General features: G+C 42.7%; 2 protein-coding genes across 3 annotated transcripts; both read left to right on the top strand.

The window, feature by feature from the left end:
- The first annotated feature begins 236 nt into the window (after positions 1–236).
- On the top strand, positions 237–12,263 carry mdm1 (Mdm1 nuclear protein). Of its 2 annotated transcripts, none has more exons than XM_041964132.1 (16): positions 237–453; positions 1,107–1,206; positions 1,561–1,710; positions 2,176–2,373; positions 2,568–2,659; positions 2,777–2,914; positions 3,506–3,667; positions 4,992–5,101; positions 5,230–5,272; positions 8,559–8,785; positions 8,876–9,064; positions 9,592–9,683; positions 10,277–10,338; positions 10,436–10,697; positions 11,268–11,330; positions 11,435–12,263. In XM_041964132.1, exons 1-16 carry the CDS (start codon positions 436–438, stop codon positions 11,542–11,544), a joined length of 2,016 nt encoding a protein of 671 aa, XP_041820066.1. In that variant the 5' UTR covers positions 237–435; the 3' UTR covers positions 11,545–12,263. The 2 variants fall into 2 exon arrangements, with proteins under 2 accessions (XP_041820066.1, XP_041820065.1); XM_041964131.1 differs by having other exon boundaries at positions 5,185–5,272.
- Positions 12,264–15,466: 3,203 nt separating this feature from the next.
- LOC121625951 (interleukin-24-like) lies at positions 15,467–18,605 on the top strand. Its single transcript, XM_041964284.1, has 6 exons — positions 15,467–15,477; positions 15,580–15,814; positions 16,308–16,373; positions 16,463–16,612; positions 17,242–17,301; positions 18,114–18,605. Exons 2-6 carry the CDS (start codon positions 15,638–15,640, stop codon positions 18,228–18,230), a joined length of 570 nt encoding a protein of 189 aa, XP_041820218.1. The 5' UTR covers positions 15,467–15,477; positions 15,580–15,637; the 3' UTR covers positions 18,231–18,605.
- Positions 18,606–26,148: the final 7,543 nt, after the last annotated feature.

Raw genomic sequence — 26,148 nt, 5'->3', positions numbered from 1 at the left:
CATTTTACTGCTGTAGATGTTTCAGGTTGAGCTCATTTGAACTACTTTATATCCTGTTGGCTGATTTAATCTACAGCGATGCATCATATTCTATAAAATAGATGAGCTCAGAACAGCCTGTTTACATCTTTCTGCATTTTCCAGTTAATTTAAGAGGCTTTTTAAAGTTTCGTCTGCTGAAGGAGAAGAATTTGCTGAAGATTTGATGGAACACTTCATCCGTTGGTCTAGCACTAACGCGCATGCGTAAGACTGAGCTGTCATGGCAACGGCGGCGGCGTAACTGAAGCTAAGGAGAATGGAGCAGCTGGTTAGCATGCTGGTCATGTTACTTAGGTAGTTATACGATATTAACCAGCTAGTTAACAAACTCAGGTCGGTGCATAATGACAATGGAGTGACCTCTCGCGGTGTTTTGTGAGTGTTGAGAGCGCCATGACCGTCCGCTTCAAGGTATGCAACAGGTGTTAGCATGAACAACAGGTTAGCCACACAAACTAATGCTAACGACCGTAGCTTACTAGCTCGTTCGTGCAAGATTGATGAACTGGTAGGAAGCAAATTACTTTTAGCTTTAGCTTTAGATGACCTGTCTGACCCGGTGTACAGGACAGAACCGTGCACGAGACTGCACAGTCAGGATTAATGATGTAATGAGCTAATCCAGCTAATCAGTTTCAGATTGACTGTCTGTGTGAGCTAACGTTCAGCTGTCAGTACAATAACAACTATCTTTAGAGTTACTGTTATAACTACTATTGACATTAGAATAAGTGAAGCATCATCAGTGCCACTCCGTTATTGATATTAGTTATTAAATTAATGATTAATTTGTGATATGATTTGTACTGATTATCATTTAGCTTTCTTCTTTGGAGAAATTTTGATGGACATTTGCCATTATTTGTGATATTCTGGGCTACAATTATTTTCATTATTGATGTATCTTTTGCATCATTTTATTAGCACATCATTTAAATTTACTCTGACATATTTTGTATCTCAGGAAACACTCTGTTGTCCACTTCAATTTAAAATGAAGTTCCGTGGGTTTTGTTTTAGCCATGAAAAACAACTGTCTTTGTATGTTTGTGTATTTGTTTCAGTGTCAGAGTGAATACCAGAGGAGCTACAGGGTTTCCCGGTCCAGAAGTGTGTCTCCTCAGCGCTGCGCTCCATTGGCTGGCCTGCGCTCAGATCAGATGGGTAAGAACCCTGGTGTGAGCTCTGATTGGACAGGAGGACTGGACCAACTTTAGCCTGAACATGCTCCAGATACAGAAGAGTTAGTTTTCGTTACAACATCCTGGAACTTTGACTTACTTGTCGAAATTAACACACAAATAACCATCAAATACATTTTGAGATGATTTAAAAGTTTCAGCTCTAACATCAAGTTTCTCACCTCACCAATGAAAACGGCTGAGATGATATTTGAAGACTTCAGTACAAAACATATTTCTCCACAAAAGCCAGTGCTGATCTACAAATAATGAAGAGAAGAAAAACAAACAATTTGATCATGATTACTCTAAAAGTCTTGACATCTTTTTTTCTCAGGTGTCACCAGAGAACCAGGTCTGCAGCGCCGGAAGAAGCTCAGTCCTGGTGGTCTTGCTCAGTCCTGCAGCTCTCTGCTTTGTCCAGCCGATCCACAGCACACCCTCGCTCAGCTGACTCCTCATGCACACAGAACAGCACCCCCTGCTGGTAGGAAGTCTTCATCACAAACTCATAAGAATCTTCTCATAAAGACATTCTAGTTGGAACCACAAGAACGCAATCAAGTTATTAAAGTACTGTTATGAAGCAGGTTTATCATGTGTATGGTGGGAGTCGTAGGATGTTTCAGAGCTGTCGGGCACGGCTGGCTCACAAGTGTACCCATCAGCAGCATCAGCTGCTCTCAGGTTCAGCTGTGCTTTGAGCTTAGTTAGTATGAGCTAGTTAATAGGTGGACAGTTAACATGTGACCCTGCTAGCATGCAGTTTGTGAAGCTAACAGCGCTAATATGTTAAGATACATCTGTCATATCTAATGATAACATGCATGAAATTATGACATTAAAATAGCAAAGAAAGCGGCTGTTTAGCATGTTAGTATGTTAACATCCTATGTAAGCTAATAAGGCGTTCTTGAAATGTCTTCCTTCTTCTCCACCTCTTCATTACCAGCCTCTAGAAGTCACTCAGCCCACAGGAAGGAGCTAAAACCTCCAACACCTCCTGGAGCCAGTGTAGACCCTGGTTTTCCTGCAGAGCCTGAAACTCCAGCAGGACCACGACCTGCTGCAGACCCAGGACCTCCAGCAGGACCACGACCTGCTGCTGACCCAGGACCATCAGTAGAACCAGGAGCTGCTGGAAAATCTGGTACACACATGTCACATAACTCTGCATTCATTATCTTCTTACTTACACACATCTTAATTCTTTGTTTTGTCTCAGGGGGTCTTAAAATGTAACGACTTATGACACCCTCTGTTTCTGGACCGCTTCTGTCCAGATTCTGTCCTGGTTGAACCTTAATGTCCTGGTTGGTGCACCTGCTGTTTTTGTGTCCCCAGTGAAGCCCCGCCCCTCCAAGACTGACAGCCAGCCACAGCTCAGTCCGCCTGTGACAGCAGCACCCGATGGACAGCAGCCCTCGGCCAATGAGGTGAGCCAAAACGTACTGATTAACTGAGTTCGTACCTCCACCACAGGTGTGTCTCTCTGTAAAATATACCTGAATTGAAAATGTCAATGACAGTGTTGCCTCCATCCCGTGTTGCAGGTTCATCATGCTCTGCGGTGGAGGGCAGGGCTAAGGTCAGGAGGTCAAAGGTCAGGAAGTCAAAGGTCAGAGTACCACAGACAGTTCAGCTGGAAGAAACCTGCAGCCACTGCTTCACCAATACTGACTGCAGATCAGGTACACTACTAACTAATATGTACAAATACTACCACGTTCTATTTACACTGACAGTGGAGCAGGTACAGTATAACCAAACTGAGCACTGGGTAATGCTACCACATGATACCAAATACTACCTAATATACCACTACCACATATGAAATCCATACTGACTGTCTGCGGGGGTGTTCCTGCGACAGTTTATGTCCTCACAAACACTGACAAACACAGCAATGCTCCAACAAAGCTGAGGAAGAAGACGAGTGCTTGCTATCAAACATGTATGTACTGTACAGGCTGTCAGGCTGCAATACTGAATACTGCTAAGAACTGTATTACTGTGAACCTGCTGCAGCAGCAGTACTGTCTGACCAGTGAGTGTAGTTTTAAGACCTGTAGTGCAGCGGTTTGTCCACTAGGTGGAGGTAAACTATTTATTTGCTGGTTTAACGTCACTGAAGAGTAACTGATGCCTTTAGTTCTTACTGATGTAAGTGATGACTCAGCTGATGAGTCATGAATGGGCTTTAATGAGCCATTCACTGTGTCACTGCATTGCTCTTTGATTTTATTGATTCGTATCAAAGTGACCTTTGACCCTCCCTGCAGTTACTCCACTCCAGCAGCAGGTCTGTGCCCCCCTTTAAGAAGAACCCTGTTTCCATGGAAACGGAGTATCGGCGGAGCTTCCTGGGTCAGGTCCCACCCACTGAGCCCCGCCTTCGGAAACATCTGGAACATCAGAGGATCCCACTGTTCCACACACACATGGTATATACTGCACACACACACACACACACACACACACACACACACACACACTGACAGTTAACTTGTGTCTGGAATGACCGACCACTGCCCCCTGCTGTTGACTTTTCTGTCCTGTCATACAAACACAGGATACTTGAATTTGTACTGTAATATTCTAAGCTTCAGTGTGGCTGAAAAATACTTTTTATGTCACACTTTATATTTGTACTCTTTCCTTTTACTCTCTTGTGTTCAGCTGCAGTCCTGGTTTTGCCAGGAATTTTAAAAAGTTTGTGCGCTGATTTATTTTTTATTTATATCCACATAAATTCTAAATTCTGATTGGTTGGCAGGTGTGGATTAACCTTCGGTGACCGGACAGTCTGATTGGTCACCTTTACATTCTAAATGAATGCACCTTATTAAACAGCAACAGTGAGGTTGAACTAAAGAGCTCAGGACGAGTTATTTCTATGGATAACAGAGAGCTGAAGTGAAACCAGAACTTCTGGGTCCTGGTCCCAAACCTCCTTCAGAATCCCTTTGACATTTATAACAACACCAATAACTAAACATCCAGCCCTGGAACAGAGTCTTTCTCAGGAGTATGTCGTCTAATATCATTTAAATATCATAGTTTATGTAATATATCTGTCCATTGGCTGCCTTTATCAAACACCATTTCCCATAAGAAGAGGCGAGTCCAGTTAGTTCAGTCGTGGTCAGTTCAGACAGTCTTTAATAACAGCAGGACAGAGAGAAGCGAACGAAAAATGATTTTAATTTCACAGAAGCTACAATGACCTGCACTCCATGCTTGTAGTTCTTTCATGGGAGCTGTAGGTTTTCTGTGCTTGCAAAGAAATTGTTGGTTAACTTAGTTAAACTCACAAAGGTTTCAGTTTCTAATATAAAATTCTGAAGTGGACCGATGAAAGAAACAAGAGATCTGAGCTACAGAGGCTAGACAGGAAGTGACATCACATATTTGGCTTTCTATAAGAAATAGATCAATAACTCTCTTCAGACAACATGTGACCAACACTGACCAGGAAATAAAAGTCCCTCCTGAGCCGTGTTACAGTCATGGTATTCTCAAGTTGTTGCATTATTAACACACTTATTTACCTTTATTGTTAAATCTTTGAATCATAAAACAACACATTAAATTGTCTTTAGATCTGCAGCAGTTAGTTGGCGACCATCAACTAACTGTCCATCATCATAAAATTTATCTGGAACTTTTTTGATAATCACTTAATTATTTTAGTAATGATAAACGTTCTCATGTTCGAGCCGCTGAGATGTATGTTTGTCTTTCCTCCTCCTTCCTTTGTCTCTCCAGACCAACAGAAAGAGGAGGGAGGAGTCAGAAAAGAAGCCCCACCCCAAACATGATGTCCCCGCCTCCCCCACGCCCCCTTCTGCTCCTCCTCAGGTGCAGAGAGGACGCAGGTGTGTGTCTGTGCTCGTGTGTTTCTGTGTTATCGTGTATTGTGAGTTCATCGCGTTTATGAAGTCGTCTGTCTGTCTGACAGGATGTTGACAGAGTATGAGTCCAGCTTTCGTTCTCCTCTCTGCAGGATCCCGGAGGAAGGCGGAGCTGTGGACGGCGACACCCCTCAGGTCAGCGTTGCTCAACATGCCTCATAATGATGGACGGGGTCACTCACTGTCTTTATTAATCAAGCTGCAGGTCAGATGAGAAGTTTCTTATCGGTACAGAAGAAGGTCCAGGTCATGTTAAGCCTAGCTTAGCATGGATGCTGGAAGCCTAGCTTAAAGAGAGAAAATACTCCAAACAACTCAAAAATCTGATTTTGATATTTGTCTCGTTTGCTAACAAGCTGCTCAGCTACACAGCTCAAACATGGAAACCAAACTATGCGAAACAGTGTGAAAGGATTTGATCTGGTGAATCCGGGTGGTGGCAGGTGTGAACAGTCTCATATCATCGGGAAAAATGGCAGCACACTCCTGAGAAATATAGAAGAAGCTTTATATTTCACAGGAGGAAATAGAGCTTTTGTTGGGAACTATTTTCAGCGGCGGATTAATCGTGTTCATGGTGATGAAGGAGCGTGTGTGAGGCTCCCTGATGTGTTTTAATGGAGCTCTGTGGCTCAGAGGAGGATCTATCAGCCTGTCACACACTCAGTCATTGTTAATAGACACATTCAGTGTTGGTTTTGATCTTTTCACTGGATTTGTTGACAATATTTCACTTTTTTCTTGTGGTTATCATGATCTTCACGAGAGATTTGACCCATTTCCTTTTTATTTGCCAGAATTAAACGCTGCAGCACTTTGACACTAAAACCTGAAACCGTTTGATCTGACTGATCAGTCTGCCCCTGATCACTTTGATTGAAGTGGTATTCTGCGGATTTGCGCAATGCCTGCTCGTTAAACTGTGAGTGTTTGTGTGTGTTGCTGATGGAAAACCCGAGTGCTGAGTGTCAGCGGTGAAACCACAGAGCTTCACTTCAGGGAAACAACTCACTGTTAGTCACATACACACAGGTACATTCCCACCACTCTTGTGGAAAGTGTCTCTGAGGAGGGGGGCAGCCGCTTCTGCAAAATGACGCTTTTCGACTTTTCTAAATGAAATCTGCAGATTTTAGAAGCGGTCCTGTGTAATTGTATTTGTGAGGTACAGTACAGTGTGCTTCAGTGATTTATACTGTTTCAGCCTGAAAGGATTTAGACTTATTGATTTATTTTATATTGTTGTGACAGATGTTCGTGCTCTTTAATGACACCAAACATCATTTACAGGATCAGTGCATTCATTGTAAATTGATAATTCGTCTAAATATATGTAAATAAATGGCATTGATACTGCTTTTATGTGGTTGAACAACCTCAAAACAACCCTGCTCCAGCTTCTGAAACAAAGCTGCTGCCTCCTGCCCTCATTGATTGAACAGAAACTGATGATTATGTATTAGACCTCCTTACTTTCAGCCTGATGTACCGAACGAAAAGCCAGCTGAGTGCGTTTTTGTGACGTTCAGCAGCTTTTTGCTCTTGACATGTGCACACATGCTCAACGTGAGTTTGTCCCGATGGAGCCAACGGCAGGTTTAATCTAACGATGCTGCAGCTTTTTGTAATTGCACACGATCTCTTTTAGGTAAATGAAGTGAATGAGTCTGTGGGCGTGCAATCGTCCGGTTAACTTTCCGTCCCCGCGGTGACTCTGGCCTGTGAAGAGTTTCAGTGTGTGGAGGGAAGCTGTGAGCTGACGTCAGGCGCCGTATGTTCAGAGGAAATGACAAAACCTTCACAGGCTCCTTCAGCAGATTGGCAGTCGGCGTCGAGGGCCGGGGTTATCCAGGGTTTAGACCGGGGTCGGGCTCAGGCTACCGTCAGGGTCATCAGACTCTCCAGCCTGAGCTTTTCTAAAGGCTGCAACAAATAACAGGATCAGAGTAGTCGAGCAGAGTGCGACTGAATGATTTGTCCTTAAATTGAACTCGTTTCGAGGCGGAGTTGATTCGACAGCAGAAATAAAATGGAAAACCTTTTTAACTCATGTCTTCTCATAAATCTTGTAATTCAGCGTTTCCTATCTCGGCGTATTTGCTGTGTCGACACGTGCGCTGGCTCCTCAGTCAGTCACATGCAACAAAACAACATGGCTTCTGCACGTTTTCATCCTCCCTCGCTCCGCTTCAGCTTCAGCTCATTTGGCAGGTGTTTGAGCAGCTAAACACTTGATGTGGGTCAGGGCGAACTGTGAGCTGTCAGCTCTTCAGTTCAGTGACGAGTCAGCACGCCTGCAGCCTCTGAGTCTTTTTATTAGCACTTTATTGCTTTACAATCATTCAGTGAAGCTCTGTGAGTGGTCACCGTCTCTCACCAAAGACTAAAATGTGACCTCATGGTGGCACCAGAGGAAAGATCAGGAAGTCACCAAGAATCAACCTCTGGGAACCACAAACGTCTGTGTCCAACGAGAGGTCAAACAGGCCGAGACGAAGACTTTCATCAGGTTAAATGAAAGAGAAAATCAGCAAATCCTCACATGTGAGAAGCTGGACGGTGTCTGCAAACTAATGGTTTACTGCAGAACTTTCTAACACAAACTTTGAGGCTGCTCCAGCAGCGTACACATTCAGTCACACATTAAGCATAGCGGCTGTTAGCATCAATAAGAGCTGAGTGCAGGAGAGTTTGCTGTAGTGTTTATTGACCTTTCCGTTATGTTGTCAGTTTCTCATCCAGTCTAAAAAGAGCAGGATGAGGTGAGCGAGTGAGTGAAAGAGAGGAAGAGTGAAGTGAAACTTGGCTACAGACTGAAGCAGATGTTTTCAGACTCAGAGCTTTATTAATGCAGCAGTGACTGACGGACAGCTTCACGGAGGCTCTGTGTTGTTTCCTGCATGAAGCAAAGACACGTTGCATCAAACCTGCTGCTCGTCTGTTCCAACATGAAGTGTAATGCTGCCGTGGTGTCGGTCAGTTGAGCCGCGGGCTGCGGCTGGAGCCTGTTTTTAGCCTGTATTCGTTGGCAAACACCATTAAAAGTAAGCTCACAGCGTGAGCATGAACATACAGACGACTGTCACCGGATCGCTGCGACACCGCAGGAAACTCTGAAACGCGATGACGCTCACTTTTTATTGGTCATGTGACAGAAACTGGAAGTCAGACTGAATGAGATGAATCTGTGTTCAGATGTGGCCGAGCGGTGACTCGGTTGGAAATTCGACAGAAACTGCGTCAATCAGGCACAAAGGAGGAAGATCCTTCATGTTGATTGGTTATTCTACAATCTTAGATTTTGAAACGTGTCCCTCTCACCTCAGGTATCGTGCAGACTGTTGGGTTCTGACTTTAATTCGTTCTTCTCGAGTCTGTTTGGTGAAAGTCGTGTAAAGACCTGCTGTTTGCTGCCGTCCAGGTGAAGGAGCTGAGGCGGCAGGCCTCGTTGTACCGCCGTCGAGGCTGGGGCACGAACTTCTCCAGACACCATCTGAGCCAGCTGCTGTCTGAACACAACCCTCTGTGGGAGCCAACAGACACCACAGACTCAGCTACAGACCCCCCCACCCCCCGCCTGACGTCTGAGCCCCGCCGTCATCCAAACAGCCGCAGCGCTTCCTGTGTGGAGGCCCTGGACCTGGCCAGGTGAGCCACGCGGGGGGTGGAGGGAGAACCTCTCTGAACTCAGAACTTCTCTGAGCTCTTTTCTGAAGCTCTGCCTGTGTTTCGTTTCAGCCGCTCCAGTAACTCCAGTAACTCCAGTAACTCCAGTAACTCCAGTAACTCCAGCAGGAGGTCGTCTGTGGTGGGTTCAGGACAAACACACCAGATGAACAAAACCTCACAGATAAAAGCACGAACCCCTCAGAGTCCTCCTGCAGGACGCCGTCCGGCCTGGGCAGAAGAAGAAGAGCACACAGACGAGTACGTGTCTGTCTTCACTTCAGTCTTTGAGTCAAACTCTTCCTGTTTCACATGAACATATTAACCCAGAAACACTCAATGATTCTGACTCTGATTTGTCTAAAAAACAAACAAACATTTCATCTTTTTAAATTCATTTTTGGGCATTTTTTAAATTTACTCTCTGAATTTTTGTTACAGCCAAAACAACAAAACCTTTATAGTTAAAAAAAATGACTGATTGATTTTCTAATTTTCTGTCACACAATCTAATCTTCATCAGAAGTTAGTTTCGTTATGGTTTGCTTGAATATATTTGGATAGATTTCCAGCCTGTGGAACAGCAAAGTACAGACGCCTTCAGACGGTGTGACAGCAGCCGTCACAGTTTTATTCTGTGTCAGACTGTGTGATGAATGTGTGGTGAGAGAGCACAGCAGAGTCTGTCTTCACGCCGACGTGATCGTATTTCTGCGCCACGCAGGCGAACAAAAAATCATATTTCATGTTTTTTCTTAATTCAGAAAGTTGAAACTGTGTGTGTTTAGAGAGGAGGAGGAGGAGGGAAGGTTACCAACTCCAAGGCTGAAGATGCTTCCTGTTCAGAGAACTCACCATGACCTCACCACACCTGCCACTGGTACGCACACACACACACACACACACACGTACGCACACACACGCACACGCACACACACACAGTTCCAGTGGTGGAAGGAGTATTTGCATCACATCACTGCAGTGAAAGTACTGATACCACAGTGTTACTTCAGTAAAAGTGTATAATCAGTAAAATGTTACATCAGGTATTAAAGTAAAAGTACTGAGTGCAGTAAAACGTCCCTGTGACTGTTCTCCTGTTCTCCTCCTCTACTGTTCTCCTGTTCTATCTGTTCTCCTGTTCTCTCTGATCTCATCAGATTACTGTGACTCAGTCGTTCATTTCAAAGCAGGATTTTACTGTTGGAGCTGGTTGAGCTTCATTTTAACTAGTGATTCTTTTCATTCTGGATCAATCTGCTGATTATTTCCTGATGATTAATCCACATCACAGTCACGATGAACCAGCTGTGTGACAGCTTCACGTGTCGTGTTTTGTCCCGCCAACACTTCGATAATTCACTTCACTGCAGCAAAAGTGAAAAATGAAGCTCAGCTCATGAAACGTTTCAGGCATTTTCCTGAAAAATGTACTTCATCATTTGTGACCTCTGACCTCTGTTTGCCCTCCAGGAGGCGCTATACTGGTGGGAAAACTGAAGCTCAGTGATGAACCTTCTCCATCCAAACAACAGGTAGTTTACACTGAAACATGTCACAGTTAATTGTTCTATATTATATGTGTTGTGTTGAGTTGTGTTGTGACACTGCGGTGACTGTTTCTGCATTCAGAGGTCTGGGTCGGCCGTTTCCATGGCAGCAGGGGCGGAGACCTCAGTCACTGTGCCTGTCAAACAGAAGGAGGCGTGGCCAGATAATAACTCCCACCATTCCTCCTCTGGCTCCTCCCCCGACCACAAACCACCTGCCAGTCCTCCCTCTAAACCAATCAGGACGAAGCGAACGCCTCAACCCCCAGTAGCCCCGCCCCCTCTGGTTCCAGCCCCCCACTGTATTCAAGGCACTCTGAGACACCCCGACTTCCAGCACAACGGTGAGCCTCAGTTTCATTATCGATCGGTGATCCTCCCTGATTGATTGACATGTTCACCAGAGGATGAATTATAATCTTCTGATGTTTCATCTAGCGCCACCATCAGGTCAAAGAAGCAGTATGTCCAGTTGAGTCCAGTATTATCTCTGAAAATAAAAGTTAACTTTAGCATAATGTGCGTCCCATTAACTTTTAAAGTAACTAACTCAGCATTATTTGATTATGTGGGTGAACTTTACAGCCCAGTGTTTAGTGATGATTAGCAACTGTTAGCATGCTGAAATGATAAACATCATACCTGCTAAACAGCAGCATGTTAGCATGGTGGTATTAGCATGTAGCTCAAAGTACAGCCCCACAGAGCAGCTTGCAGGACTGAAGCCTCTTTCATTCTGATCTGCAGATATTTCTGTTTGATTATCAGTTTATCAATTGGTTTGCCAGAGCATTGATCACATATCAATATATGTTATCATGATTATGATACAGATTTTATCCACGCCACCCAGCCCTGTGTGTGTTAATCAATAATGTAGACATGATATATAATCATGTCACCTGTGTCCTCAGGTGAGTTGGGTGTGAGGCTGAAGGAGCTGCAGTGTTCAGGTGGAGGCTGCGGCTCTGATGAAGGTGAACATTTAAAAACTTATCTGCACATTAAAATAAAAAAAATAAAAAACCCCCACAATTTTACTTTGTTACGAATTGTAAAAATCTGTCCTCCTGTTGCCTAGACAACCGGCTGTCAGTGATGTCGTGGCGTTCAGCAGCTTCCTGCTCTGTGGCGTCCGCCGTGCTGGAGCGCGCTCAGAAGAGACGAGAGGACTTCTGGGGGAAGCGATGACCTCTGACCCCAGCCAGGTCACGGTTGTCACTATGGAAACCGGCGTGTTGTTTGCTTGAGTTTTAGTGGATCAATCATTGTACAGTAATTAGTGGGACTGATGTATTTTTTATAGATGTAAGAGATTAATTTTAATAGAAAGAATCGTTTATTTTTATAGTTGAAAGTCAGGTGATGATAATTATCTTTCCACTGCAGTTTGTTAAAGATGTTTGTTTGTAGTAATTATGTGTTTTCTAATTATGTTGCTCACTGTGTGATTGCTGAGAATGAAGTCATAAAAGTGACATAAACACCAGCTCATTTTTGATTTTGATGTCATTACAGACACGACGTGAACAGACACACTTTAACTCTTCTCACCGCCGACGTCTGTTCAGAAAAATGTGGTTTTTCAGAAGTTGAACCATGAACTCTTTTTGTTTGTTTGTTTCTGCACCTCCAGCAGAAATATCAGAAAACGTTAACAGTGAACATCAGGAGCCACACGAGTCCAGCTGTGCGCTTTAATGAAGAGTCAGGAGTGCAGTGATGAAACCAGTATTAGTACAAGTAAAAGTGCTCATTATGCAGATGACCTACTTCATAATAGTATATATTTAATTAATGGTTAATAATCAATGATGCGTTCATGTGTTCATCACTTTCATGTTGCAGCTGGTGAAGGTGGAGCTCATCTTAATGACTTCGTACACTGCTGGCTAGTTTGAGAATTTCCCCTCAGGATCAATAAAGTTTTATTTATATAATAAGGCATCATAATGTATTATCTGACTATGATTTGTGTTATCAATCTGAGTCTGCAGTGCAGTAAAAAGTACTATACCTGCCTGCAAACTTAAGTACATTTATTCAAGAATGTGAGTAAATGTACTCAGTTACTTTCCAGCACTCATTAGTAAAAGTTCCTCAACAGCTGTTTTCTCTTTCCAACCAGCTTTATTGATTTGGAAATTCACAAATTCAGGAACAACAAAGTTCCTGTTTACTATTTTCCCTCCGCGTCCTTCTTTAAATAAAAATCATGAAGAGCTGATGTCACAGGTCTGAGGACGAAGAACAAACATCATCACCACTTCCTCCAGACAAAGAGGACAGATTACCTGACTCACACTACACACACTATTTAAACACACAACACACGACACACACACACACCGGCAGCCAGGTATGAACTGTTGAACCAGCTCACTGTGAATTCCCCTCGTAACGATATGCAGGTCAGAGCAAACAGTGTACAGCTGAGGCGGCGAGAGGGCGTGAGCTCTGCTGTCACCTCAGCTTAATGTGCGAAAGTCCGGCTCGCTCAGAGTGACGACACAGAGAGGAAAAAACTAAATCCTTCAATCGCCTGTGGTTGACCTCGCAAAGAAGGCTTTGAATAGGATTCCTCAGTCAGTAACTGTGGGTTTTTTTCAGATTTTTTGCTTTAGATTTTTTGCTTTTGAAAAGTTTTATAAAGTCGTCCTTCAGGTTTTTATTATCTGACCTAAAAGCCTCAAATCTCAGTTTCTGTCTCGGAAGGATTCTTCACACCAAATGAAAAACGACTCAAACATCTTTCCTCCATCAAAGTGTTTCTGTCATTTCATATTTAAATTTTCTGAGAGCTCTAAATGAAGCTGAAGTCATGTCAACTAATGAAACCGAACCAGAATCAGCTTTACTGGCCAAGCATGTGTGCACATACAAGGAATTCAACTCCAGATTAAACCCTGCACTCGATGTACTTGCACAGGAAAAGAAGCCACACAGCTCAAAGAGGACAGAAAGATGAAAAACAAAAGAGTGAACAAGCTTAAAAAAGTTCAGCACAGCAAATAAAAGTACACAAATACAAATGTTACAATAAAATAAGCAAATAAATGGAAAATGAAACATATTGGAACTGGATTGATTATTAATAAACAGCCAAACATCCTCTGAGCTCGACTCAACATCTCCTGTTGGGATTTCTGTCAAATCTTCCAGCAGCTCAGTTCTCAGATCGTCTGCGTCAGCAGTTATTTCCTTTTCATTAACTGGGTGTTCCTCTTCAGATTCTTCCTCGCAGTGTTCAACATGTTGCAACGTGTCACGAGTGATGTCCAACGCATATAACGCCACGTTTGATGACAACCAATAAAACATCAGTACAAAAAGCTGCAGATTGATCAGAAAATGCTGCCACAGACGGGAGACTAATAAACGTGAGCAATTCAAAATGAGATTATTCTATTATTTGTTTTTAATCAGAGGTGTTGGCTTGAAGCATTTTAATTCAGATTGAGCTCATTCAGAGTAAAAAGCTGCATGTAAATACAGTAAAAATGTTTTTTTCCCCTTCGGGAGGTCTGAGGTGTCAGCTGATGACAGCTCCATTCTAGCTGTAAAGCCTTTAATCGTGCTATCAGTCTCGAGGGATTCACACACCAACATCCAACACAATAAATGAGAAATTTATTTTAAAAAGGACCCGGCCACTCGATACCTCACTTCACGCCCGGAAATAACTGCCAGGAAAATTCCAACAGGAAAATCCTGACAGGAAAATGCTGATGCTGAAAAGCTCGGAGAGAGAATGAACTGACGTTTCTGTGTTGGCATCAATAAGCAGAGTGGGCGTTTCCATTATGGCCTCACAGGCGCAAACATTACCATAATATCACTGAACGTAACTGACGTAACTGATTCCGGTCAAACTGCTCTGTCGTGGAGTCCCCCAGGGGTCAATCCTGGGTCATTTTTCATTCCTTATTTATTTGCTTCCCTGCCAGTAGTCCAGGGATCGGCATTGTCAATTATCTTAAAGTGGCTATTATCACAAATTTTACACTACACGTACAATGCTAGCAGCATGGCTTTATGCCTCTATGTCGGTGAGTCCAGCACTTTGGTCCAGACTGAAATATTTCAAGAACTGGTGGCTGGATTAGCATGAAATTCTGTGCAAAAACCAATGACACGCTCACCAGCCTCAGCTGTGCTCGTATTTAGTAATTAGCAGACATTAGCATGCTAACATGCTAACAAATATCACAAAGAATTAAAAGCTGTGTGAAAAATACATTAATTCTGGATTTCTGGAGAGGCAGCTTTTCCCATACACTTCAATCATCATGTAGTTGCCCTTTAAAGGAACTGCAGCTTGAGATTGTATTTTTTTTTTTAATAAACAGCTTCACTAATCAATAATGTTTCTGAGCAGTTATCGTTCTCTGTTTCTATTTCTGTATCTGTGTGGTTGGTTGTTTGAGGCAGCTTGTTGTCAGTTGGGTTCCAGATTATTGAAATCTCTTCAAAAATATTATATATATTATTAATATTTGCAGCTGAAAACACGAATTCTAAATGATTTATATTACAAAATTATTTCCTCTAACTATAAATCCTCACACACACATTATTGTTCATTTGAAGTGGCCTGAGATTAAACATGATGACACTGTTTTCAGTGTTTCACAATATGAAATAAATGAACATTTGATCGGAGCAGAGCTGCTGCCACGAGCTGGTTGCACAAGTTTCTTTTGTTCAAGGAAAGTTTATATAACAAAGTGGACTTCCAGCCCTACCAGGGAGTACACACACATTCACACACACACACACACACACACACACACACACAAAAGAGGAAATGATGTCACTGCAGAAGTACAATTAAAATGCTCTTTTAGCAAATTGATGACAAACATTATTAGAGTTTGTCGTCACAACTTGACTGACAGTTAATTTCCTCTTTGTGTAAGTGACAGTAAACACACACCAGCTCCGCAGTGACCTGTGTGTGTGTGTGTGTGTGTGTGTGTGTGTGTGTGTGTGTGTGTGTGTGTGTGTGTGTGTTGGGGTTTTTTCGATGGTTATCTGTCCTATATTTCTGCAGAGGGGGCGGAGGGTTGATCTGTATAAAGAGAGAGGGCACGGAGACGTCTTCACTGCAGCATCCACTCACAGGTGAGCACTCAGCAGCTGATTCGTTGAACACTTTCATGTTTCACTGCAGAAGTTTAGCAGGAAACAGTTTGTTAGAGTTTCTGATCTGTTTCTGTCCCGCAGGTGAAAACACTCTGACTCTCTCCTCACCCTGAAAGGATTAACATCGTTTATCTCAGCGATGAAGCTCGCCACGCTCGTCTCCTTCCTCCGTCCGGCCGTCGCCACGCTGGTTCTCCTGCCGCTGCTTCTGATTGGCTGGGCCGAGCAGGTGGCGGCGCACCCTGTCGACCGGCCGCTCAGCCAGCCGCTACGAAACCCGGAGACGTACCAGGCTGTCTGGGAAGTGTCACAACACGTGAGTCCTCACTTTAAACAAGTGTTCCTAACTTTAACCCGTTAGCTACATCTGGCTAATCAGACACATCCTGAATTAAAGTCTGAATTAAAATGTTTGTTAGACAAATTCAATTTTTTACATTAATCAACTTTAATTAGAGGTCAAAGGACATTATCTATGGTATGATTGGATTATTACTATTTATCCCTGAACCTGTGAGCAGTTGGTGAAGCTACTTTAACTACTTTATCTGCTGCTTTGTGGTTTAATCTGTAAAAATGCTTCATATTTTATAAACATATCACATTTTAAAACTGTAGCTGTCAAATAGCTGTAGTGAAGTAAAGAGTGCAATACTTGTCTGTGAAGTACTAAGAATTGTAGTTTAACACTGTACTGCGGCAAAGTACTGCTTGCTTTGGCACTAATGTTATCGTGTTGCTGACGTCTCCGATGTCGCCGCAGACATCCTGTTAATATGTGATCGTAATCTGGTTTTCGGTGTCTTCAGGCTCAGAGTCAGCAGACGCACAGTGACTCCAGCACCAGACTGATGCCCAGAGTCAACACTTCCCAGGTGAGAACAACCTCAGAGTCCCGTTAGAACAACATTCAGGTGACGTTCTCCCAACCCAACCTGACCTCTGACCTCCCCACCTCCTCCAGGACCACATGAAGATCTGCTGCCTCCACGCCAACATCCTCGACTTCTACCTGAACAACATCCTGCATCGCCGTGACGACGACCATCCTCACATGCACAGGCTGAAGATCGACCTGACCCGGGTCAGCGAGGACCTGCAGGCTCATGGCTGCGTGAGTGTCGCCGGGTTTGCATCCAGCGTGCTTAATGTGAAGCTAGAGCCTGCAGACGGTTATCTTAGCTTAGCATAAAGAACGGCTAGCATGGAAACAGCTATGAAGTGTACAGTTTTATGGGGTTTATGTGCCGGACTACTTCTTGGACTGGACTTTGTTTTACGCTTGTGCTTCCACTGCTAGCCGCATCCAGTCTTTATGCTACGCTAAGCTAACCGTCTGCTGGTTGTAGCTTCATTTTTACTGCGAGACTAGTATCAATCTTCTCATCTAACACTCAGCAATAAAGCGAATTAGCGTATCTCCTAAAATGTGGAACAGTTCTTTTAAGATTCAGTAAGATGGACGGTTAGCGATGATAATGAGTCCGTTAGTGATCAAAGCTAAAATCATTGCAACTCACAAACAGAGAAAAGAAAAAGAAGTAGACTTATTTATTCTGTCTTGTTGTTTATTGGAGTGTGTGTGTGGGTGTGTGTGGTGGCCGTGTGGTTTATCATAAAATTGATAATGACTTTCAGTGGTTAAAGTCAGGGAAAGTGCGCACACACACACACACACACACACAGAGTGAGAATAGATTGAAGTGATAACAGCTAACCTCCAGTGTCTGTCTGCCTCTCCAGAATGTGACGCATTACCACGACCATCAGCACACCGTGGAGTTTCGCAGGAAGCTCACCAGGGTAAGATTAACCGATAAGGCTGCTCCAGTTAGGTCGTCACAATAAATGTCTTTTTTTCAAGCAGAGTTTGGTACAGAGGCACAGAGCCGCTGTGGCTGCTGTCTTTGTTTTGGGGCTTTAGGAGTCGTGACATAAATAATTCATTCTAAAATACAGAAACCTGTCTCCTGACAATAATGACACTTTATTAAACTATGCTTCATATCCATACACGGCCTTACAGTATGTCAAGAATTATTTATATTTCATATAAAAACCGACCATTTATTTATATGAAACCATCTGCTGTTATTCTATTTTCTCATATTGTCGACTAGAGCTGAAATATGAAATCAATTAGTTCTCCCTGATCTTATTCAGCAGATTTGCCTTCAAGATGCATTCAGTTGGGCTGAAGTTTAAATTGATCAGTTCATTCATTAATTAAGCAAAAATACCAGAAAGCTTCTCAGACCTGATGATTCGCAGAGTTTCTTTGTTTTATGTGACAATAAGATGAACATCTTTGTGTTTCAGTCCATAGATCAGAGAAAGCAGAGCGATGGCTAATGAAAACAACAGTATATAAGTATATAAATTCAGAGAAACAGAAGTACAGACAGTCACACCGGCAGTAGTTTCCTCAAACAGCTGCTCGCTGCAGTTTATCGCACAAACAGGAGGAACCAGAGCTTTTGTTTGGGACTATTTTCAGCGGCGGATGAATCCACATTCGGTGCTGTAGCGAGTGTTTGTGGCAGCAGGACGGTGTGTGTGGGCGGTGTGTGTCGCTGCAGATGTGTGGCTGACATCCTTCCCTCCGTGTGTTTCAGATGGGGGGCGAGCGAGGCCTCGTCAAAGCGGTGGGAGAGATCGACATCCTGTTCACGTACCTGCAGGATTTCTGCATCCAGCCGAGGAACTCGACAGACGAAGCTGCTGCTCACTGACGCCGCTTCTGCTCGCCATATTTATCAAACTTTGATCCTGACAACTTTTATACGTTTATTTATTCATCTATTTAATTTGAGAACATATTTAAATTTTTTATATAAAGTTCAATATTTATATTTCTGATTAGTTATTGATCGATTTATTGATCGGAATGTTTTTATACCAAAGGAGTCGTTGTTGATCGTGTCGCCGTGTTACGGCTGAACAGTGTTTAATGCTGGATGTTACACTCAGACTGTCGGACACGTGTGGATGTGCTGTTAATTTAAACACAAGATACTTGTGCTCAAAAAGAGGATTCATTCTCAGTGAAGAACCTTGGAGCTCTAATCTGCCTCTATACCTGCCAAAGTATAGAAACTGTGTTACGAAATGCACCTGAAGATAAATAAAGTTTGGTTTGAAAACAAAGGGCAGCTCTTCCCTCTGCTGGTTTCTGGAGTAAAAGGGACAGTTCACTGCTTTTTAATGCTGGACTTCATTTATATTTATGGTTGAGTAAAGATGACAAAATACAACAAAAATATGATAAATTCAGATAAAAAAGTCAACAACAACAAAAATAACCTGCAGAAAAGTACTCGGTTTTATTGGTCGGCTAAAGGCCAGCTGACAATAACGAAGCAAATTCATGTTTTCAAAGTTCTCGTCCTTCATCCCAGTGCTGCAAAGTACATTTACTCAAATACTGCACGAAAGTACAATTTTGAGGTATTTCTACTGTGTCTGAGGATTTTCATGTTGTGCTACTTCACACCGCTGACAAGGTCCAATCTGCATGATGAGTACTTCAACTTCTGATACTTTAAGTACATTTTACAGATTATATTTACAGACTTTCACACTTTTTACTTTGTAGTTTTAATTACTTTAGTTAAGCATTTAAATACTTCCTCTGCCACTCTTAATCCCGCCTACAATGCCCTGATTGGACGAGGTGATGGTGATGATGCCTCAACTCTCAGCACCAGCCAGCAGGAGAAACCTTAACTTTCACACATCCTTGTGTTCGAGTATGAATTTGATTTTCTACTGAGAGTGTCATCACTAAAAGGATGTGAGTATAATGATGAAAATGTTACTTCAGGTATTGCAGTAAAAGTACTGAGTGCAGTAAAATGTCCCTGTGACTGTTCTCCTGTTCACCTATTCACCTGTTCCTCTGTTCTCTCTGATCTCATCAGATTACTGTGACTCAGTCGTTCATGTCAAAGCAGGATTTTACTGTTGGAGCTGGTTGAGCTTCATTTGAACTAATGATTCTTTTCATTCTGGATCAATCTGCTGATTATTTCCTCCATTAATCGATCGATCGTTCAGTTCGGAAACATTGTGAAAATCGTGAGAAATGTGGTGACGACGAGGCCAAAGTGACGCCTTCACAGTGTTTGTTTAGTCGGACCAACAGTCCAAAGCTCCACATTATTACAAACACATTCAGATCAATCAGATCATTCAGAGGAAAAGCAGCAAATCAAACATCTGAAGCTGAAACATCAAATGATTTTACAGCTGAAACATCATCAGAAGAGTTCATCATTCATTTCCAGAAAAGTGCAGCGTTTCCCCCTGAAGTGGTGCAGCTGAACATCTCTGATGTTCACGAGCTGAAGCTGCAGGTTCGCGTGTGTTGAAGTGCTGATGCTGGAAATAGGACAGCGTGTTTCAAGATGCTCCCAGTGTGCATCTGAACACAGAGAACAAAGTGTGGGTGTTTCCAGGTGAGTCACACTCCACCAGTGTGTTTGGCCCCTTTAGGGTCACTCGGTTAGTGACATCCAAAGACTCAGTGTGACATTTTACCCTGTTAGCCGGGATTAGCATTTATATAACAGTGTAAGAAGCCAAAACATTTGATAATATACATACAATACAATAACAGCTGATAATACTACTACCACTACTACTACTAATAACAATAATGATAAGAAGAAGAAGAAGAAGAACAATGTCTAACTTTTCAAAAGTTTGCTTTATGGTTGAATGAGAGTTAAAACAAGTCAATGCAGCAAATAAAAAGAAACAATCTGAATTAAAACAGATTCGACATGTTGGAAATTAAACGTGTGCCAGAATCAATGCAAAGCCTTTTAAAAAGAGAAGGTCTGACAAAGTTTACATCAAAGCTTTTTTTGTGATTTTTCATAAATTCACAACAACGTAAACTCAAAACTCGTGAGAACAAACTCGACTTCGTCTCCTCCACAGAAACACACATCCTGAAATTCAGCCTCATTCATTTAGAAACAAATCTAGAAATAAACAACGTAAATAAGTCAGATGATAATACCGACGACGTACCAACAGAACCAGAACTGAATCTGGCTGCGATTTATTCTGCACACGACACAAAAAAACACCACAGACCAAACTTTCTGAGGTTTTTGTGCAGTTTTATTGAAAGATTTAGAAGAAAAAAAAAATCATGCTGTTAATTATATATATATATATATATATATATATATATATATATATAAACAAATATATCAAGTAGTCTAATATCTATTGTTGTCGATTGATTTTATCTGATTAGATTAAATCTTATCTGATAAAACACACACACACACACACACACACACGTCATCTGGTTTCCATCATTTTTGGGGACATTACATAGACTTAACCCGAACCTTAACCTAACCCTGACCCTATCCCTGACCTTAACCCAAGTCTTCATTTTAAAATGGAATGATTTACATAATGAGGACCTGCATTTTGTCCCCATAAGGAAGGCGAGTCCCCACAATGTGACGGTGCAAACCTTTTTATTAAACTGGTGCAGGAATCTGCAGAAACCACAAGTAGATGAGACCTACTTACCTACTTTCAGTGGTGTAGGCTTCAGCTCAAAGAGTGTGTATATATATACAATATGAGTGTATCTGTGTGTGTGTGTGTGTGTGTGTGTGTGTTGGGGGGGCACTCAACTACAGTCACACAACACAGCAAATAAAAACTTTTTTATACGTATTTTCACTTGTAAACTAAAATTATAGGATTTTGTTTTTAAATGACACATTTAGAGCTGAAATTATGCAAAAAATCTGGTTGGTGGACAGACAGAAAATGATTGATGATGCTGCTGATGATGCTGAGTTGTTTTTCTTTAGTTAAAAGCAGTTGTTCAATGTGTAGATTTGCTGCCGTTTTCAGTTTCATATCTAATGAATGATATGAAGATGGCGCCGGACGAGTGGCAGCCAATCACAGCAGCTCCGACCGCTTTTCTCTGTTAAAGTGTTTTCTTGCGTGTTTCTCATCTTTTTTCCGTCACTAGTCTCGGTCAGTCGTGCGTTCCTACAGATGTAGAACTGGTGAGACCAGTGATTTAATTTTTACTCTTTTGTGGACTTTTAAAAACGACATCAGGTGACCCCTTCAGCCACGGCGCCATTCTTTACACTCACTTATTTTGTATTTTGTTTTTTGAATTTCTCTATCTCTGTTGCTTTTTCTTTCCAACTGCTATTACCTGCTGCTGTAATACCCAAACTTCCCAGCTGGGGATTAATAAAGTTTATCTTTATCTTTATGGAGATTTTGTTTATTTTGGCCATTTCCGCGACTCAAAGATGCATCATGATCAACAGAGGGGACAGAGGTCACCTTCATGTCCAAATTCAGAAACAGTAGACAGACAGTATGAAATGAAAGACCTTTATCTGCTCCCAAAACCAGACCAGAAGACCCAAAGTGACTCAATGTGGCAGAATCTGAAGAAAAACATTTGGTTCAGACATCTGTGATCATTAGAGGGGAGTCCTGACAGCTCTGGTGATCCTCTCGCTCTTCCTGTAGCGCCACACTGATGAAAAACCTTCAGTTTCACTGTTTGGTCCCCATAAGTAGGCGAGTCCCCACAATGTCAGTAATACACGATACAAACACACACACACACACCTGTCTGTCTGAACACTCGCCAGTCATTCACCTTTCAGTGTGGGGGGCGGGGTCAGCAGGGCTCTACCTGTGTGATGTCACCACAGGGGATTTCCCACACAGGTGACACCAGGAAGAGCAGAAACAACAGCAAACTTCCCGCTGTGTGTGTGTGTGTGTGTGTGATAAGGATCTATATTTAGCTGAGCTCTTTGTGTTGAGCAGACAGCAGCAGGTTGAAATAGATCACATGACGTGCTGCATTCAGGGGGCTTCAAACACCTGAACCACCTGGTCTGAGATGAACCGCCGCCTCAAACGCAGCTTCAAGACACGTGTGAATTTTCCTTTTTCTGCCTAAACTCTCGTTTCTGTGCTGCTGCATTGAAACTGTTTCAGTTTCTGCATGTTTGTTGGTTTTCAGCACAAATATCTGCACATGAATCGTGCTGATGGGACTTTCTGAGCTGTAATAATGTCCACAAATATACCGACACTGGCACAGGAAAAATCTCTTTTCTTAATAATATGTTATCTTTTAGTTTTATATAAATGTATAGAAATAAATAACATTCCTCTGTTCAGGTGAACTGCTTCATATTCACCTGTAAACTCAAACAAATGTAACATGAGCTCCAGTTCACAGCCTGCAGAGGCGTCCCAGTTAAGTTCTGTTCAGCCCAGTATTTAGTCAGCTGAAGAAACATGGCGACGTGCTGAACATCGGACGTGCTAAACATTAGCACGTTAGCATTTTTAACTGCCAACATGTTAGCATTGAACTCAAAGCACCACAGTGCTAAATACAGCCGAAGACACCAACGACACCACCACAGAAGAAGAAAGCCCTCCCCGTGGAACCGTCCTGCTGTGACGTGACCGTGCGTGTTGGTTTGCCGGTTTAAACTTAAACTCTGGACGCAGCCGAGGAAACCAGCGGTCGACCCCGAGAAATCAATTATTCTGTTAAATGTGTCAAACAGTAAATCATTGTTCTCTGAAAACTGCTCTGTGGAAAACAAACCTGCACAGTCACTGTTTCGGAGTCAAAAAGCCACAACCTACTTTTATCTGAACACAGGTGAACACGAAAACCTGCTTACCAAAATTAACTTAACAGACGCCACCAACTCAATTTATCACGAGAGAGAAAATCCTGACAAAGCTGAAACCAGAGAAGCTTCAGTGTTTTTCACTGATTCACTGCTGATGATAATAAGAATAAAAAAAATACTACTACTACTACTACTATTATAAGCAAAAGTCATGCATCCACTATAATAGTTAATAGTACAAAAGTATTAGCATCAAAAGTAGTATTAGTACTGAAAATAAAAGTACTCATTCTGCAGAATGGCCTATTTCAGAATAACGTTTAATTTATATTATTGAATAATGATCTTCTTTATTGTTGCAGCTGCTAAAGGTGGAGAATTTCTCTCTGGATTCATCTGGACCAATAAAGTTTATTAAGTTTATAAAGCTTATTTATTTTCTATTTATTATCTTAAAGGTCCAGTGTGCAGGATTTAGTGGACTCTAGCTGTTAGGTCATAATTGTGATATTACGTTTAAGTCCTCTAAATCCAACACACCGTCCCTTTAACTGATAATTATACATCATGATTTATTTTTAATCATATTTGTATTAATAATCTGCTCAGAAACCAAAGACAGACAGACAGACAGACAGGCAGGCAGGCAGGCAGGCAGACAGCAGACAGACAGACAGGCAGGCAGGCAGGCAGGCAGACAGCAGACAGACAGGCAGGCAGGCAGGCAGACAGGCAGGCAGGCAGGCAGACAGCAGACAGACAGGCAGGCAGGCAGGCAGACAGGCAGGCAGGCAGGCAGGCAGACAGGCAGGCAGGCAGGCAGACAGCAGACAGACAGGCAGGCAGGCAGGCAGACAGGCAGGCAGGCAGACAGCAGACAGACAGGCAGGCAGGCAGGCAGGCAGGCAGGCAGACAGCAGACAGACAGGCAGGCAGGCAGGCAGACAGCAGACAGACAGGCAGGCAGGCAGGCAGACAGGCAGGCAGGCAGGCAGGCAGGCAGACAGGCAGGCAGACAGACAGACAGACAGTAGGTGTACTGAGTTGTGTTGCGGCTGCTTGACCTGGTTACTGTTCTGACTTCCAGGAAATACTGCCAGCACTCTCTCTCTCTCACGCACACACACACACACACACACACACACACACACACACACACACGCAAACACACACACACACACACACAGTAGAAGAATCTATCACCTGAGCTTTTCTTTGTTTCTTTAGCAGCTGCATGTATTCTTCTTCTTCTTCTTCTTCTTCTTCTTCTTCTTCTTTGGTGCCAGCCTGCTGTCAGCTTTAATCTGGGTTGGACAACGACTCAGCTCTTTCTGACATCAAGGTGGAAAACAAATGTGCAGAGTCACCGTTTCCTCGGCTGCATCGTTCGAAGCCGCAACCTAGTTTACTGTGACTGCACATCAACCAAAACAACCAAATGAAGCTGCTAAAACTGACAGGAAGTGACATCCTCGCCACCAGGGTGAGGAGAAAGAGCGAGAGACAATGAGAGAGGAGATGAAGAGGAAGAGGAAGAGAGGAAAGATAAGAAGTCGGAGGGAAGACGATAAGAGTAGAGAGAGGACAAGAAGGAAAAAAGGAAAAGCTCATGAGGAGGAAGTGCAGGTGGAAAAGGTATAAAGAAGAAAGGGGGAAGACAAAAGAGGAGAGAGAGGGAAAAACAGAAAAGAATGGAAGGAATAAAGAGGAGATAAAGAAAGAGGAGGGGAAGGACGCTAGGAAAAGGGGGAAACCAAAGGAAGGAAAGAAAGTAATGGGGAGACAATACAGAAGAAATAGGAGAAAAGATCAAAAGAAAGATGAAAAAGAGGAGAGGAAGAAGGAGAAAGAACAAAAAGAGAAAAAGCCCACAACAAGAGGAGAGAATGAGAAAAGAAAAGAGGAAGAGAAAATAATGGAAGGTAAACACAGGAAGTGAAGAGAGAATGAAAGGAGAAGAGGAGGGAAAGAAAAGAAGAGAACAGACGATAATAGGAGAAAATGAAGAAAACAAGGAGAAAGTACATGAGAGGAAAAGAGGAGAGATGGAGGAAAGATTGCAAAGGAGGTGGGAAGAGGAGGAGGAGAAAGAAGACCAAGAGGAGAGAAAAAAGGAGCAATGACAGGAGAAAATTAGGAAGTTAGGCCAGGAGAAGAGAAAAAGAGGAGGAGAAAATAACAGAGGAAAAAAGGATATCGAGAAAAGAGGGTAGGTGGAACAGAGGAGAGAAAGAAGAGGAGGAGGAACAAAAACAACAAGAGGAAAAAGGGAAAGGATGAGAGGAAGAGAAAAGAAAGGAGGGGAAGTAAAGGAAAAGATGAGAGAAAAATGGAGACGGATAGGAGAGAAAGGAGGAAACTAAGGAGGAAAGGATAAAGAAATGAGGTCAGGAGGAGAGGAGTAAGATAGAAAGGAGGACAAAAAGGCAAAAGAGGAACATGAGAAAATCTGACAAAAGGAGGAATAATAAAAAAGAGGAGGTAAGAAAGTGAAATGAGAAAATGAAGGACATGGGGGAGACAGAGAAGGAGAAAATAAAGGTGGGAAGACATCACAGATAAAGAATGGAGGCTGGGGAAGACAGGGATGAAGAGGAGGGAAGGAAAGGAGAGAAAGAATAGATGACAGTGAAAACAGGAGGAAATTTAAGGAGAAGAAGTGGAGAACATAAAAAAACAAGAAAGCAAAAGAAAGTAGGAGATAGGAGATAAAAGGAGAGACGGCAAGGGAAGGAAGGAGGAAGAATGGGAGGAAAGAAAGCAAAGGCTACAGGTGATGGGAAGGAGAAGGAAATGAGAGGAGAGAAGAGGAGGAGCAAATGAAGAAAAAGAATAAGAAAGAGGGAAAGAGAACAAAAGTGAGTGGAGGAGAAAACTGATGATGAAGAAAAGGACAAGAGTGGAAAGTTGAATAAAGGAGACGAAGAGGAGAAAGGAAGCAAAAACAGAGAAAAGGGGAGAAGGCAAAAGAAGAGGAGAC

The sequence above is a fragment of the Chelmon rostratus genome, chromosome 22 (genome assembly GCF_017976325.1).
Source record: "Chelmon rostratus isolate fCheRos1 chromosome 22, fCheRos1.pri, whole genome shotgun sequence".
NCBI lineage: Eukaryota > Metazoa > Chordata > Actinopteri > Chaetodontiformes > Chaetodontidae > Chelmon > Chelmon rostratus.
The sequence above is the reverse complement of the archived record's forward strand: the minus strand, read 5'-3'. Positions and strand labels throughout refer to the sequence as shown.

Excerpts from the sequence above, each read along its gene's own strand:
- LOC121625951 (XM_041964284.1), top strand. The coding sequence starts at position 15,638 with ATGAAGCTCGCCACGCTCGTCTCCTTCCTCCGTCCGGCCGTCGCCACG. Across the intron at positions 15,815-16,307 it reads TCTGGGAAGTGTCACAACAC|GCTCAGAGTCAGCAGACGCA; the intron begins GTGAGTCCTCAC and ends CGGTGTCTTCAG. Across the intron at positions 17,302-18,113 it reads TTCGCAGGAAGCTCACCAGG|ATGGGGGGCGAGCGAGGCCT; the intron begins GTAAGATTAACC and ends CGTGTGTTTCAG.
- mdm1 (XM_041964131.1), top strand. Across the intron at positions 2,374-2,567 it reads AGGAGCTGCTGGAAAATCTG|TGAAGCCCCGCCCCTCCAAG; the intron begins GTACACACATGT and ends TTGTGTCCCCAG. Across the intron at positions 10,698-11,267 it reads CCCCGACTTCCAGCACAACG|GTGAGTTGGGTGTGAGGCTG; the intron begins GTGAGCCTCAGT and ends CTGTGTCCTCAG.